General features: G+C 36.5%; 1 protein-coding gene across 4 annotated transcripts in view; it reads right to left on the reverse strand.

Moving 5' to 3' along the window:
* The window catches only part of ttyh2 (tweety family member 2), a 77,606-nt gene that overhangs the window by 37,607 nt on the left and 22,593 nt on the right, over nucleotides 1-17,406 (reverse strand). For all 4 annotated transcript variants that reach the window (XM_065262412.2, XM_065262410.2, XM_065262411.2 and 1 more), the window contains exon 3: nucleotides 2,250-2,361. In XM_065262412.2, coding sequence (XP_065118484.2) covers nucleotides 2,250-2,361 — 112 coding nt within the window. The remainder of the gene's footprint in view (nucleotides 1-2,249; nucleotides 2,362-17,406) is intronic.

The raw sequence follows: 17,406 nt of genomic DNA on the forward strand, positions 1-17,406 counted from the left end.
TATTCTGTCATCTTTTCTCCCTTTTTCCAAAACGCAATAAACGCCACTCCTCCTCTTCTGCAAAATGCAATAAATCCGCTCAACCAATCACAACACACCATTCCATGCATTGTAAACAACAATGGCGGCGCGTTGAATACACACAGAATCCTAGTTTGACCTCTTATGAAAAACGTTCCATTATTTTAAGTGAAACCAACAAAAATCGATCAGGACCAAAATATTTTACAGCTGATCGCTGTGAAAAAGTTCAGCGATGATTAATCAACTAAATGCATATAACATGGCAAAGATGAATGCACATTTATATACTGATTCAATAGATTTATAGCATTTTGAAAAAATTATCCCTTTTTATAATAAATCTTTATGGATTTGAAATTTTTATGTAATTATAACTTAAAGATACTATGTGAAATTTTGTAACAGAAAATAGTGATTTTTATCTTGTCACTTTCTTGGTATAGAAAACACATTTTTACCCAAATTAGTCTAAATGGATTTATTGCGTTTTGTAAGCAAACTCTTCAAATATACGATTGCTGAGTATTGTACCCCTAGTTAAAGTAGATGTTTAGTAGGATCATGATATTTTGGTTTGCATACCATTGCATGAATGACTTCCTGACACACAATTTATTATTATATTTATGATAACAATCAAATGATTAATTAGTTAGAAACTACAAACTAGTTGCTATAAATACATGTGCCATTTTATTTTAAACTACATTTTGATGTATCTTTGCCCAACCCTGCACAATAGCATCATTTTTTGTAAAAATGTATTCCTATATTTCACATATTCTATATGTTTTATGCATCTGTTTTCATTTTCAACAGAAAAACTACTTTAGATGCTTTTAGCAGTATTATCCCAGCAAGCAATTTTGCATTTAATATAGATGTCCAAATAAATCCCAGACATCTAGATTTAAACAATGAAAAATGAAGGTTAAAAGTAAAAAATTTAATAGATGTATAACCATATTAATGAAAATTTAAAATAAATGAAATAAAATAATTAAACAAAACACATATTCACCGTTTAATATCTCGAAAGTTATTTTGGTAAAACCGACATGTAACCGAATTCAAGTTTATTTTGACTATAAGTGAGTTTACTCATAGCCGAACTATATCGGTCTATAGTTAACCTAGACGATGAAATGAAGGATTTTGCTTGCTGAGATATGATAAATTAATTCCCAAAACACAATCATGTGAAGTCATCCACTATATTTTGTTTTGCAATATATATTTCAGGGGACACAACCGCCTTTAAATATTGCAATGTCAGTTATTTTTGACAATATTGTGCAGCCTTAGCATTAGGGATGCACCGATAGGATTTTTTGGGGCCGATACCGATTTAAACAGACAACTTCTGGCCGATACCAATGCCGATACGGATATTAAACACTTGTACAATACTATACAGTTATACTTAGGGATGCACCGATACCACTTTTTTGGAATACGAGTACGAGCACTTTCATTTCAGTACTTGCCGATACTGAGTACTTAATAAAAACCATGATTTAAATTTACAGGTAACAGCTTTAGTCATATAATTTAACAAAAAAACAAGGGACTAGTTTTCCAGTTTGTTGTAAACTCTGCCTCTTTAGACAACACAAGAGGCATTAACCCCTTACACGCCGCTCAAACATAGACATTTCTCAGACCGTGGTATCGATCCCTGGTATTGGGGGACTTTTAACGAGTTCTTTAGAAAATGTGGTATCGAGGCCGATACCCGATACCAGTATCGGTATCGGTGCATCCCTAGTTATACCATACTATACAGTTGGTCTATAGCTAGTTTATTTCTGCATCGAATTATTTTTACTAAACATGGATTGGATCTAATTAACATTCAACTGACCAACATAATAAGAGAGGCACAAATTAAGCTAAAACAAATATAATAAGACAGCATAACAACCTTCAAAGGTGGTTTTTGCTATTCAGCATTTATTTTATTAACATTAACACATTTTTTATTTTTTACATATAATGGATTTCTTTATGCAGTTAATTAATAAACAATCGGTATCGGCCTTTCTCGTGCTTTTGCCGATGGTTTCAAATTCATCAAAAATCGGCCGATAAATATCGGCGGCCGATACATCGGTGCATCACTACTTAGCATATTTCATCTTTACTCTGATAGTTCATTTTACAGGGAGTGAAATCTCAAAAAGTGTTATATATTGTCACATTAATGTTGCTAAATTTGTACTTACCAAACTGTCCACTCCTGTGAGCGTGTGGTTGGCATTGTAGAGGGAATAGGTCAGCTGGTACAGCCCATCATTTGTTTCACTGTTTCCATAAAAACCCACTCCTACTGCAACACTGTGAAGTCACAAGGTGAAAAATTACAATTAGTTTACCGCCGCAATCATCACCGTTATTTATGGCTCAGAAAACCCAACTAATGATTTACTGTTTTCTACATAAAATCATGCTACATAATGTACAGAACATTCTGTGAAGGTATAACCTTGAAATCTTTAATATTGACTGAGTAAGGTCATGTCAACAATTGAAATCAATAAGTGAAATCAAACTTTGATGCTCTTAATCTCATCATTAGATTATGAGACTTTAGCTTGGATTTCACAGACAGGGTCACATATAATGCACACTTACACATGAAACTGTGAGTTACTGTATTTTAAGGAAAACTTAATTGCATTTTCCTCAAGTAAAAAGCCACTTAACAAACACAACCATCCATTTTGAAATAAAAACCATCAACTGGGACAATCCAAACCCAGTTTGTTTAATAATTCATTGTGTTAAAAGAAAATGTTTCCTATGCTCAGCTAGACATTATTTTAGATTAAAGTGGCTGTATATAAATCTGCAGTACAATGAGGAAAATAAAGGCACCGTGGCATGGGTGGTGCATGAGGGGCGCATGCGGGTCTTTAATATTCAGCAGAAGCTGTGCTGAGCCAGAGGGTAATGTTCTCCAGACTGAAATAACATAAGGGTTGAGGAAATGACAAACAAGATGGTGCCTTCTGCCAGCACGGCACACAACCACGATGAGAAAAAGATAAACGAGTTATGATGAACGAATATAACACGTATTTCAAACAGCACTAAAAGTGTTAACAACCACAATATAGACATTAATATTCAAATGTACTTTTTGGAATTACTACATATTGTATAATAGGCTACAATATAAGACTAAAAATAAATCATTTATATTTCTGTTGTTCTTTTCTGATTTAATAATCAACCAGTGGGACTCTATAGACACTAATGTTTTTTTTATGCATTTACATTCACTTTATTCAGTATTCAGGACAATATATTAGTTTTCAAGTCCAAATTTGCATTTACATTTATGCATTTGGCAGATGCTTTTATCCAAAGGGACTCAATGTACCCATTTTTATTTGTATGTGTGTATCCTGGGTTTAAATCTGAAGACTAGGAGTCCTAGTTCAATGCTGTACCACTGAGCTATACATGAGCATATTTACATTTGTGCACTTGGCAGATGCTTTAAAGGGATAGTTCGGCCAAAAATGATATTAAACCCATGATTTACTCACACCCAAGCTCTCTGAGTTGTATATGTCCATCGTTTTTCAGACAAACACATTTTCGGATATTTTATAAAATGTTTTAGATCTTTCAGTTGATTAAATGTTATGTTACGGGGTCCACCCATAGTCCACGACCTTCAAGTCCAAAAAAAGTGCGTCCATCCTTCACAAATTAAATCCAAACGGCTCCAGGATGATAAACAAAGGTCTTCTGAGGGTTATCCGCACGGTGTTGTTGTAGAAATATCCATATTTAAAACTTTAAAGCGCTGCCATCTTAGACTCAGGAGAGAGGATTAGCATAGTGTACGCACTTTTCTTAGTGACGTATGACAAATTCGGAGGGCGGGGGCACAGAGCAGCAGCAGAGTAGCCTCCGTAGGCTGCGTAAGCTCTCATCCTGAATGCGGACGCGACTAAGATGGTGGCGCTACCAGAAGGTATTTATTTTCGTTAATAAAGTTTTAAATATGGATATTTCTACAACAACACAGCGCGGATTACCCTCAGAAGACTTTTGTTTATCATCCTGGAGCCGTTTGGATTTAATTTGTGAAGGATGGACGTACTTTTTTGGACTTGAAGGTTGTGGACTATGGGTGGACCCCGTAACATTACATTTAATCAACTGAAAGATCTAAAACATTTGATAAAATATCCGAAAATGTGTTTGTCTGAAAAACGATGGACATATGCAACTCGGACAGCTTGGGGGTGAGTAAATCATGGGTTTAATATCATTTTTGGCCGAACTATCCCTTTAAACAGAATGCATTTAAGTGCATTCAAGGTACATTTTATCAGTGGAGTGATTAAGATCAAAACAATGACGTTTGCACTCCTAATGAAGTGCATTTGAATTCACATGATGCTAGGTGGTTGCGTTTAGGGTCAATTTAAATAAGCTTAACCTGTTGTTTCTATGATATCTCGGTCATTCTGACTTTAATATGAGCTTGCTGTCGAACCCAAAGTATGTGCACAACTTCTTTCCTCAAACCGAAATCATTCAGGGTCAAACGTCTAGCAAACAGCTGGCCAATTTAAACAATGGTCTGAATGCTTGTTTGAATAGACACTTGACCAGCCGAGCCAAATGCACATTGTACATTCAGTCACACTGGCCAAGCCATCTACAGTATCAATAAAGACGGCAAATTGTTTTGGCATGATCAACAGAGACTAAGTTAAGAGTCTGAGATTATTAATGTGTGAAAATTCATTGCCCAACCCACAATCTTGTGTGAACAGGAAAGGGTCTCGCATAGAAAGATGATGTCAGCCCCATATCTGTTCCTGGTATTTGGCTCATTAGCCCTCAGGGACACAGAACGGTCATCTGTGATCATATTTCAATAACACACCACACAGGAAACGGTTTTTAGATGCTGACATCACATCCTGCAATGCATTGTTGAAATAAGCTGTCCTTTAAAGTCGATCCCTTGCCGATTCTCCTTTTTGTTGTATATGAAGTTGACATTTGGGACTATAATGAGCAGACTAATGATGTAATCAAATGCAAATTCTCAGTCCTGTGTTGAGGAACACCAATGGGGCAGAACTGAGAAGAGCCTGCAGGGGATGTCTAAGGAAAATTAAAAGTGTAATGATTCATACAAAGCTTTTGTGTTTCCAGAGTTCATGAAGACTCATCATCAAAAACCCACACCGAGGCCAAAACATCAGGAATACACAAACCCTGCAGCAAAGTGTGCTGTCTTTTGTCATGACGCTACAGGAGAAGAGGGGAATTTGGTAAATTCTCATTAGCTGGTCACCTTCTGGCTAAACTGCATAAACGCTCCATCTGTGATTTAAGAAATGCTTTGTGACAAAAGAAAGGAGAGACTAATAGACAAGGTCTCATCACCTAAATAGTTTACGGATCAGATATTCTCATTTAACTGGATGGTTCTCGGCTAAATTAAAGCTGCAATCGGTAATGTTTTCAGTTAAAAATAAACGAAAATCAGAAACATAAAAAAGCAGTGTTCAAATGGTCTCCTTATCATAGTCCAACCAATCTAAGCAAATATATATTATATGTTCTGATGACGTTTTTTTTTTTTTTAGATATATGACTTTTAGGATGTACTATTGTACTACTGTATTGCAGAATAGTCGGGCGAATCACAATGCACATACAAAGAAATACTATGCAAATAACTGCAATTTTATGTTTTAAACAGAGATGGCGATAGAGAGGCAAAAGTTAAGGATTGCAGCTTGCAATGCAGGATACTTGCCTCAATCATGTCTTCTGTGCAAAATTTTAACTTGAGCATGAAAATCACATGCAGGGTTCCCACACCTTAGTTAACTTCAAACCTTTCAAGGACTTTCCAGGTCCAATACCCTCAAATTCAAGACTAAATGTGGGGACACATTTCAAGTTAGAGCAAGGTTACATCAGGTTACCTTTTACGATACATTGTTACAGTTCCCTTTTGAGGGAACTTGCGCTGCATCACTGTGGTGACAATTTGGGGACGCCTCCAGGGGTAAGTGCTGAATGTGTATATCAAATTCAACCAATGGTGAGGCTTAACGACAAAGACAGCGTAACACGGGAGCCAGGAAGTATAACGCTGTCGGAAATATTGCCAAAGACGGCGTTACAGGGACGCAGGAAGTATGATAAGCGAGACACGGCGTCTCGTTCCCTTCTCAGGGAACAACAGTTACATACGGAACCCAAGACGTTTTCATGTGTCAAACACAACTATGCAAAAAAGCATTTGATATATTTGTATGTTTATATATTTAAAGAAGAAAATTTTCCTGGAAGTAGGGCTGCAAGTTTTTCATTAACCGTTAACCGACATCCTTAGCGGTTAATACTCGGTTAACCATATTATGCGCGCCGCAACCCAGAGATACAGACACACGACAAAGGGGTAGTTAATTTCTAACACCTTTAATAACTGGTTGGACCACATTTAAAACTAAATTAATTTATAGAAATAAAGCGCAGTGGTAAGGACAGAGCAGTTTAAGTATGTCACTGACTTTTGCGTTCGCGGGGATGGTAGGCTGGGCGAAGGTACTCGCAGGCTCCGCAGCCCCCTCTCTATGATGCCTGGGTGTTGGCTGGGTTTGTCGCGATAGTCCGTGAAACGGTGATTACCGGTGCTTCAGCCTCTCACCGGTTAGATCACTTGCCCACCCCGACACCGTCTTTCACAGTCGTTCTGATATTTTCTTGTAATTAAATCATCTAGTTTCGTTAGACAGAGCAAACACTTACAACTGAATGTGTCTGATGCCTGAAGCGGAGCTGAACGCGCGTCACGTCACAGAGCAGCCGCAGGTGTCAGATTTCATTTATTTCTGTCAGAGTTTGCGAGGCGAGCTGAATGATCAGACGATAGCAGAAGCCGCGTGCTTACTCGATTTTGTTATAATGTACATATATGATGTTTAATATAAGCAAGATCGATTTGTTATAATTTTTATCAAGAAAAATAATAAACCCATAATTTAAGCAGCGCTTTATGGAGGAGTAGCCGGTTGCACTGCTTGGAACTGGCGAGTTCTGTGAGAATTACCTGCCCACATTGACTCAAGCACTTAATTCAACCAGCTGTTGCACTCGCATTGCACGCAAATTCATACGCTATTTAACGCAGCTTACGCAAGCGCTGCAAACAGTTGCGTAATTCAAAAGTGAAAGTAAAATGCGCACGTCTGCATGCATTAACAGGTGGGAAAATTCTGTCACCTGATGCCAACTAACCGAGCAAAATGTTTCACTTGGTTAAACAATTTTTAATGGTTAATCGGTTATTCGGTTAACCATGAACACCCCTACCTGGAAGACATTTTGTGAAAATCAGAAAAAAATGCTGACATGAAACTTTTCTAAAAAAGGCTAAAGGAGTTAAAATATAATCAAAGTGCTAATGCTTTTACAATGACTTCAAATATTTTAACTCTATATGGCCAAAAACATGGCCAAATAAAGCTTGAAAAAGTATGCCTGAATGTAGATACATAAATAATGGATAAAATAAGGGACATTCCTTTTATCAACTAGTAAGGAATGAAGAGAGAGATATATACTTTAACTTACTAAACCCCATGAAAGCAGTGAGTATTTATTTTTTTATGGAAAGGAACACATACAATTTATGTGTTCTGTTTATCTGACAGATCTCACTGAAATAAATGTCCTGAAAAATCACTTGTCACCACTTCTGCCCCAGACTGTGGTCATGGTCAGATTTAATGTTTAATCAAAAGGTTTTTTTTGGCTGTATGATTTAATAAAGTACCATAACATCCACAGATCCTCTTTGTAGCAGAAAATGGCTTTACAGAAAAGGTAAGAAGGAAATGATTCTTTTGACAGGACCTTTGACTAAAAGGTTAGTTGGGAAACCATTTTTTTTGTAAGTATTCCTTCTGTCTACCAATTATTTTGTAAATCATTATGGGAAGAAGTAGTAAAGAGCATCATTTTGAAAATGATATTTGGTCACTATTCAGGGTTTCCAGCAGAAAATGTGTTAGTTAAGGTGGTAAGGTTGGCTGGGGGACGGTGCCGGGGTCGTGGCAATCAAAGGGGCGGGGCATACATGTTATGATGAAAATGTAAATATTTTTATTTAAAACACTCAAATAAAACTTAATTTTGAAGAAACTATGAAAGAAAATGAACACATACTAGTTTTTTAATGAATTAAATGTTTTTATCTCTAACAGGAATATCTGCGTGATGAAGTGAAACTAAAGGGTTAATAAACACAAACTGAAGCAGATGTTGTAGAACCGCTCGCGGTGTGAAGAGCATCCACGTTATTCTCCGAGATGCCCTTGAGTGCGTTTTTTGCAGCTATTTTTTTAACGACCTAGTTAAGGCGGTAGGGTTTTCCAGCTTAGGCGGGCCGCCCGAACTGAAAAGTGCTGCGGGAAACCCTGCTGTGGTACAACTAACACTAGCTAAACAAGACCAATGTAAAACTAGGGTGGGCTAAGTATGGAAATGCTTTAAGTGTTCTAAAATCACTTAAAATGCAGTGTCTTGAAAAACTATTACAGATATTTCTCTCACCATCTTATTTCAGTTTAATTTAACACTCTTTATGTTACTAAATAGGGCATCTTTTATGGCTGAATGTGATTCATCTCTCACCATCCTCAGACGTTTCCGTCCCAAAGGGGCAGCGCTTCATTGCCATGGATTTGCAAAATCCATCTAGAATCTTTTTTTAACCACCGGCTTTAAATGATAAAAAGCCACACATAAGTTTGAGTCGGGGTGGATGGGCTTGTTTGCTAAAGCTATAACCATCTGTCAAGCCATCTTGGTCCTGCATGATTCATTATAACATGACTGATGAACATATTGGTTATTCACACTCAAACTTTGCTATATATTGGTTCATCTACTTGTTTATGTTTTACATGAAAAAACACTAAAAATTGACATGATTTACAGTCATTTATATGATAATCCCATAAATCACTTCTATGGTGACTATGGCATTGCTATGGGGTTGCTTAGGTCTTTAATGTTTGGAAAAAGAACCCAAAGCCCCCAAATCTCTAAAATATTCTGGTCTCTTGATATGACTCATGTTTAACCTTCAAAGTCTATATGGATTGAAAGTCATATTTGCATCCCTGTAGCTAGTTATTAACAACAATGTCTTGGGTTTGATGCACTGAAAAGTGAATCTATATTCCAAATCTTCAGATTTTTGTGAGGAACAGAACAATATTTATATAATGTATAATCTTTCTTTAAAACCTCTTGAAAAGCACCCCCACTCTGGAACAAACCATGAAAAGACCTACTTTCACTAAAAGGGCTGTTTTTACTAAACCATTTAGAGTATAAGCATAACTGTGGTATCATTAGAAAGAAGACACTTCAAAACAGCTTCAATTTCCAGGTTTCAAAAATTTCAAAATCCACGTTTAAGGTCAATAGGCCCAAAAATGAGGTTCTTGCAAGGGTTTTTGTAAGACTTGTGCCTTTTCTAAGTGCCAGTCAGCCCCAAAATAAAAGTCTTTTGTTTACATGCATACACGTTCGTTCTTCTTATTATTTATATTTATGTTAGCGTATAAAATGCCGTATCCACACCAGGAAATAAAGCTTCACACAAAGATCGTTAAATTCGTTATCAAATTGGCTACACGTTCTGTCTATCAATATTTTCCATGAAGTCATTGGAGGAACGAGCGAGTCAGATGACGTCACGATATTTGACAGAGCTGTTTGGATATTATGTATTATACTCCCGCCTACTTTTAGAATCAAGTTTTGACCGCGGGTTTGAACGCGAGTGCAATCTCATATACAAGTTTTACGACGTAAATAGTTTGTATTTTATATTATATTACAAGACATGTGAAATCTGATGTAAACAATGGACAATATATCTATATTTCACGGATTATACGCATTTGTGGACAAAAATGTTAATTGGATGTATTTTATTGGAGAGTTTTTATGGGTTATTCACACATCTGAAACAGACTGGATTCGATTTCGCGATCCTTATACCAACACAAAGGTAAGGAGTCCCGTTTATATTTTGCATGTTGTCATCTGGACTTCTGTAACAAAATACTACATTTATGATTCTAGAGCATCTGTATCTCAAAACAGAGACTATACACTGATGCTAAACCAGTAGACCTTTTAAACGATGTAGAGTAATGTTAATAATATTAATGTTTGTAGACAGTAGGCTATATAGATATTGTTAGAAGCGTTAAAAAAAACTGACGTCTTTCCGCCCCCGAGCTAGTGCGCCTCGAGAGGTTAAACCAAAATGCATGAGTTTTGAGAACAACTTTTAATGTGCTTAATAACATTTTGATACAGAGGAACATAAATGACCACACACTTGTATTTTGAACAGAAGTTTGGATGTTTTTATATTTCCATGTGTGTCTCACAGAGGAACGAAATTGGGATGAGAAAATTTTGTCATAGTTTTTATTTTTGGGAGGAAACTTCAAACAAATTCTCATTTGAAACGCTCTGGGATGAGTCATTACTGGTGTTTTATTAATTACATTTCTTCTTAAATCAAAGCAGTTCGGCTTTTCATGTTGTGATCAGAGGAACCCCTGTAAAAAAGCACCACGTCTGAGTTAAGAGCAACCATGGCAACACAAGCTGCACATTTGGGGAACATCTCAACAGCAAAGAAATAACTGCACCAATATACAGTAATGGAAGGAACGAGATGGGGTATCTCACATTTTGCAGTCTGACAATGATAATTTGTCTTCCTTACGACCATCATTTCATAGCAAGTTAAGAAACAGGCACAAAAAAATGCACAAAAATCTGATCTCAAGCTGCTCAAACCAATTTACCGGTGGCTGATTTTAGATTCTGACTCCAATCAGGACACCGGAAGCAATGCGGGACCCCAATGGCCTTCATCATTTCATACAACATATGAGCCTCACTGAGATAAAAGATAGAGACTGAGCCATAAAGTCATATTAACCAGATGAGTCACAGGTTCTTATTCATCCATATTATAAAAATAACTATTAGACTGTATGAAAAGTGCAAATGAAAAGTGGGACAGTAAAGGCAAAATTGTTCTTTGTGTTGTGTATTAAATAAATGTCTAAACAATAAAAGATGAACATGAGACTAAGTACAAATGTCACATTATATTTTTTCCCTGTTTCAATATATACAATTTACCAACCAAATGGGGATTATAAAACTATTAATGTGAGCATATTGAGATGTACATTCCGGACAAGTGTTAAAGCAATAGTCCAGACATATATTATCCCATGATTTATCCATCCTCATACAAGAGATAAATATGTCCATCACAGTGGAGACTCGTGACTGCTCATCCCAGGGGCGCAAATTCAAAATAAGTGTTCGGAGTGTCGTGTGTGTTGCTTGTGTTTTCAAAATATGTGTTTGTTGCATCATGTGAACCATATGCATCATGTGTTGTTTAGTCAAAATAACTGCCTGCTGCACACGCATCAAAACCGTTTATGGTAAAAGAGACGCCCACGTTCACAAAATACACGCAAGACACTCCCTTAACAGTAAACTCTGATTATGCAGGAAATGATGCGAGTATCTGACAAACGCGAGCGCCTCTTTTATTATAAACCCTTTAGACGCATCTGCAGCAGGCACTTATTTTGACAAGACACGTGATGCACATAGGATCACTTGACGCGCAGAACACATATTTTGAAATTACGAACCACACACGTCGGGCTACATACATACACAAACTTCACATTGTGCGCCCTCGAAAAAAGAAGTCACTGTATATCCATATTTTAGGCATTATAAACTATAATAGTATAGCTTCTGTTAACGAGACCGTTAACTTCCGTTTCATGAGAGTCAATGCGCAACTTACCCATGGTATTGAGCCCAAGATGGCACCATTACCGGAAGCTAGTTATTACGGTTTATAAAGTTTGAAATATGAATATTTTTCTTACACAATCGCATCGATTACCTGCAGACAGGGACGCCACTAGCATTATTGGGCCCTATGAAAGAATATGAGGTTGGGCCCCGCACACCCATTTTGCATCAAACATACAAGCCAACCTAGCTATCCAAAATCTTAGCTATCCAATCTGGGATTGCTTGAGGGTGAGTAAATCATGGGGTACTTCTGATATTTGGCTGGAGCTGTATCCTGATGCATTAATTGTTCAAAGATGAAAAGTAGAGCATGTGTACAGTAGTATCAGTTTGATTCATTGCTTCTGCTGTCTGAGTCTTGCATTTGGTGACAACACAAACAAATCAAGATGAAAGATTGTTGTTCTTTGTTGGTAATGCACGTTTGTGTTGAAACATAATCAAATGATAATAAAATGTTACATTCTGTACGTTTGCCTCATATTCATCTTACACATTTCTTGTCTTTACAGCAACCAGAGCAATTTTGTATTTACTGTGCCAGTAGTTATAGAGGGTACTGTAGCTAAAACCTCCTGAACGTGACACCTCTGGGACCACATTAACATTTAATGCAGAAGAAGTTTGCAGATACGGCCTGCCTGTTCCCTGAAAAAAAACATTAAATAATTTAAGGAGATTCTAGGAGTTCCCGAAGTTAACGATGCATCATATTAAACTGCTGACTTTTATCATTTTTATATTCTTAATAGTGCTGCAACAATGCATAAACATTATGGTTCATTCAACATACATGTATACTACCAATCAAGTCATACTGTAAACTGGATTATACACTTATGCAGCTTTCACATAGGACGCGGTGTGCGCTGCGCTATGAAACCCATTCATTTCAATGGCTTGCGCCGCGCGAGGGCGTTTTTTTTGTTGCCTCGAGCAAAGCGCTCACGCCGCGGTCAAAGTTCAAAATAGTTTAACTTTTGCACTGCGCTCTGTGGCGATTACCCACGCGGCCAATAGAAACGGGGCATCCAAACAAGCAAAATGGACGAAAAGCTTATACTCGGAGTTCCCGGAGCTTTATAATACAAGTTTATACTCCTACAGAGACATCGGAAGGAAAGCCGTGTCATGGAAACACGTAGCAATTCAGGTTGGCATGTCAGGTGTGTTTTAATTCAAGTAGCTTGTTGTAGGTAGGCAGCTTAAAGTTACGTGAAATGGATACGGGCAACATCAGTCTCTGTATTCCTCATCGACTATTTAACGCAAATATAAACACTGTAGTAATTTATTGAAAAGCCTGCCTACTTTGGTCTGGTCATCAGAGCACAAATCGCTTGCCTGTGCTGAACACAGCGGCGAGCGCAGCGCACACTGCATCCTATGTGAAAGACGCATTATACATTTAATTCTTCAAGTATAAAGCTTCTTAGTGACAAATTTCAGGATGCAAATATCCAGATTAAACCACCTATATATCCTATCCAAAGTGGTGCCATTATAAGCAACGTTTAGGCTTCGTGTAGGTTTGTTTAATAATGTAAAACTGTTCGGTCATACAGACCGATTCAAGATGTATGTCGGTCACAAGTCACCAGAGCTGTTTAAGTGGTTATAAGATTTTGAGAGTCTATTGATGGACACCGCAGGGCTTATGGCAAATGGAAAACAGAAATTAACAACTTGGCACATTTTATTTAGGTTTTGAGCATTAAAAGATATGTAATCACCAGGGCACATTACCTCAAACTGTATTGATACTGATGCTGCACCACAGCTGTCTGTATTATGAATCTTAAAGGGATCGTTTACCCAAAAATTAAAATTGTGTCATCATTAACTCATCCTCAAACCTGTAAAATAGTCTTTGTTCTTTTTGTAACCAAATAAATTATTATTGTATGATTTATTATTAAGTATTGTATTATTAAGTATTATTTTGTCCCGCTATGGAAGTCAATGGTGCCCCAAATCTGCTTTGTTACTGTATAAACCTTTTTCAAAAAATCTTCCTTTGTGTTCAGAAGAACAAAGATTGGATTTTTCATTTTTGGGTGAACTTAATCCCTTCAACCGCAAATTTATTGTTAAGAAGCAAGGCTTGTAACAACAAACACATCCAAACCAAGCTCACATCAACATCAAAATGTATTACCATATAGTAAAAATACTGAGATACTGTTTTACCTAAAGTAGTACACTCGGCACTAAATTCTTGTCATTGTCAATAGCTATAATATCTAGATTGTTAAACTATTAATCTCTAATACAATATCTGCATGTTAACTCAACAGTGGGCTCTGTCTCACCACAGACGAGATGCTAACTCAATATCAACACAGATGAGTGTCATGGGATGTTTCCCTAATGACATCAGGCCATTCACATACACACGCATTCCTCCATAGCCAGCACTAATTCAATTGAGCACTTTAGGGCTCAGCATTTCTTATGCATTCTATCAAGTGTTGCGAATGTGATGATGTAACAGCTTGGATACTTGGGGTATTTGCCTACTGGAATACTAAATGATAGAGTTCAATTACGTAACCCTGCTGTTTAACATGACAACATAAAGGAAGTGTGCACAGTTCTGTCATTTACTTAACCTTTTGTCATTTATAACATCCATAACACCATAAAAGTATTCCATTTGGTCCATACAGCATTCAAGTTTAATATTCTGGCGGTGAGACAAGTGACAAGATTGACCTTGTCTGTTTATGAAATATGGGTATAATTTATCATATGAAAATGACAAACTGTAGCTTTAGCTTATGTACTTATGTTTTGTTGGAAACATTTAAATTACTTAGCTTGCTCAACCGAACACCTCTCTTCAGTAAAAAAAAGTCATTTCAAGGGCTAGTTGTTTTACATTTACATTTTACATTTATTCATTTAGCTGACGCTTTTATTCAAAGCGACTTACAATTGCTATATATATATGTGTTTTAAAAGTGAATGTCTCACACTTGAAATAGTCGACTGAGGCAGAGGACTTAAGAATCTTGCTCACCCCACAGGTCAAAGGACCGACTCAGTACACCCAGACCTATTCATGCCCCCTGTTGAAGTTTTAAAAACCAGTCAGACTGTGAGTGTTCCCACAACCCCTCCTCTCAATCACAAATGATGGACAATAGGGTCCGAACAAAACCAGAGCATTTCTGAGCGGTCAGAGGAATGCAGACCCGAGCACAGCAGCACTACCCGAAATGCCGAAGAATAAACTTGACAACCGAGACCACAGAACCTCTGAGAAAGAAACTGACAGAGAATAAAAGCATGTGAGAGAACATGTTTATCCCTTTAATACATTTTCTGTTATATCTGGAAAAACAAAGCAATTTTAATCTCTTTCTTTCTTAAATTTAAAGGGGTCATATCCTACATTTTTATTTACATTTTCCCAGTGGTCTACTTTTTACATTAAGACTAATCAATCTAGTTTTTCATGACCTTTAAAGGGGGCGTTTCAATCTATATCATGCATTCTCACTTATTAGCACAGTTTAAGAGTTGAATTCCTCATGCTTTTTCACCCCGGGGAGGCAGCCTTTTTGGGCTTTACTTAGCTTCCTCTTCTAGACGTTGCTTTAGTAATACGTGCACTTATAATATTGAGTCATAGCCGCAGCAAATTTATTTTGTATTTTGTTGTGCTATCTGTCGTTTTTCTGTGCTTTTCACTGCTTCTATTTATGTAAAGGTGCTTTGAAACAATTGACTTTTGTGAAAAGCGCTATATAAATAAAATTGAATTGAATTGAATTGAATTGAATGCTAAACATAGGCAAAGTGTCAAAAAAGCAGCTGGACATGTAACAGAGTATTTCTGTGCCGAATGCACAGGGTTCATACAACTTCTGGAAAAATTCTGAAAGTTATTTCGAACATGAAAGATTCATGCGTACCGATCTTGCTTTATTTTATGGGCAATTTTAGTACAGGAAGTACAGTGGAAGTCCTTATATGGGCACTTAAACCGGAATAGCGCTCACACACACACTCAACACTCAAATCAACGTCACCGAAGAAGTATGTTGTTGTTTGTGAGGGAAATATTTAGACCAAAAATATAAAAAATTAAGTTAATTTGTGATTAAAACAACCTTACAAATCTGCTAATGGAATAAGACTAAAATTGTTTATGAAAAAAGTTAACTTATTTCAAGAATTTTTTCTTATTCCATGTTTTGCTTGTTTTAAGAACTACACTTATTTCCGTGGTTCATTTTGCCCATCAAGGAAATACAAGTAAGAATTTTTTAATATTTTACTGAAAACAAGACAAAAATACTAAGTAAAAAATTTTCAAGAAAAAAAATTCTTAGTATTTTTGTCTTGTTTTCAGTAAAAATATCTAAAAATTCTTAAATTAAGAGGCATTTTCTTGATGAGCAGAACGACCCAAGAAAATACGTCTAGTTTTTAGATGAAAAATATCAAGTTTAAGTGATTTTGTGCATAAAACAAGCAAAAAAATCTGCCAATGGGGTAAGCTAATTTTTCTTGAAATGTTCTTGAATTTAGTGTTTAAGAAAAATGTTCAAGATTTTTTTGCTTACCCCATTGGCATATTTTTTTGCTTTTTTATGTTTGTGTTTTTTATGATTTGTGTTGGCAATCATCATGTAAGTGCATTTAATGTATACAATACAAACATGTAGTAGTGAATCATAAGTTATCCAGAAATAGTGGGATAATGTTTTGTGTGTGTTGCTTGCTTGTGATTCGCTCTGCACGTGGTATGCCTTTATTCTGAAAGAATCAGTACAGCTGATCTGTCTTTTATAAATCTGATCAAACTAAAGACACTTTGAATATAATACTACTCTGTACCCAAGATTAACATGAGATAAGCAGAAACAGCGTGTTATGTGAGCTTCAAGACTTTTGTGTGAATGCCTTTTTTAATAAAAGTAGTTTAAAACATCACGTTAAAATGCTGCTGCACCTCACGTGTGTTAGCAGCGCAAAGGTCATGGGTTTGATTCTATGCCCATACTTAAAAGATTGTACTGTAAGTCGCTTTGGATAAAAGTGCGCAGTAATATGTCCAATGTTTTGGAGTGGGAAAAAAGTGCTAAGTAGTAACTAACCTCCAAAAATCAATGTCAACATCAAAATGTGAATCCTCATGATGATATGACCCATTTAACAATCTCGGCATTGTGAAATAAACCCTTTTTTCCATTTCAATCTTTCTCATCTATTAGTCTCTTCAAGTGTCTATTTTTCTTTAGCATTCAACGTTTCTATTCATCACGATGTCTTTGTGATGGGAGCGAGAGCATGTCTGAAGACACTAAATGGAGAATTTGACAGTCAGAAGTGATGAGCTAATTTGCTGAGGGGGACTGTACTTGTTTTTGCTATATGGATGACATGCTGTCTTCCCCATCACTCATTCGACAATTACAACTGTGTGACAGATAA

This window comes from Paramisgurnus dabryanus, chromosome 1 (assembly GCF_030506205.2).
Source record: "Paramisgurnus dabryanus chromosome 1, PD_genome_1.1, whole genome shotgun sequence".
Taxonomy (NCBI): Eukaryota; Metazoa; Chordata; class Actinopteri; order Cypriniformes; family Cobitidae; genus Paramisgurnus; species Paramisgurnus dabryanus.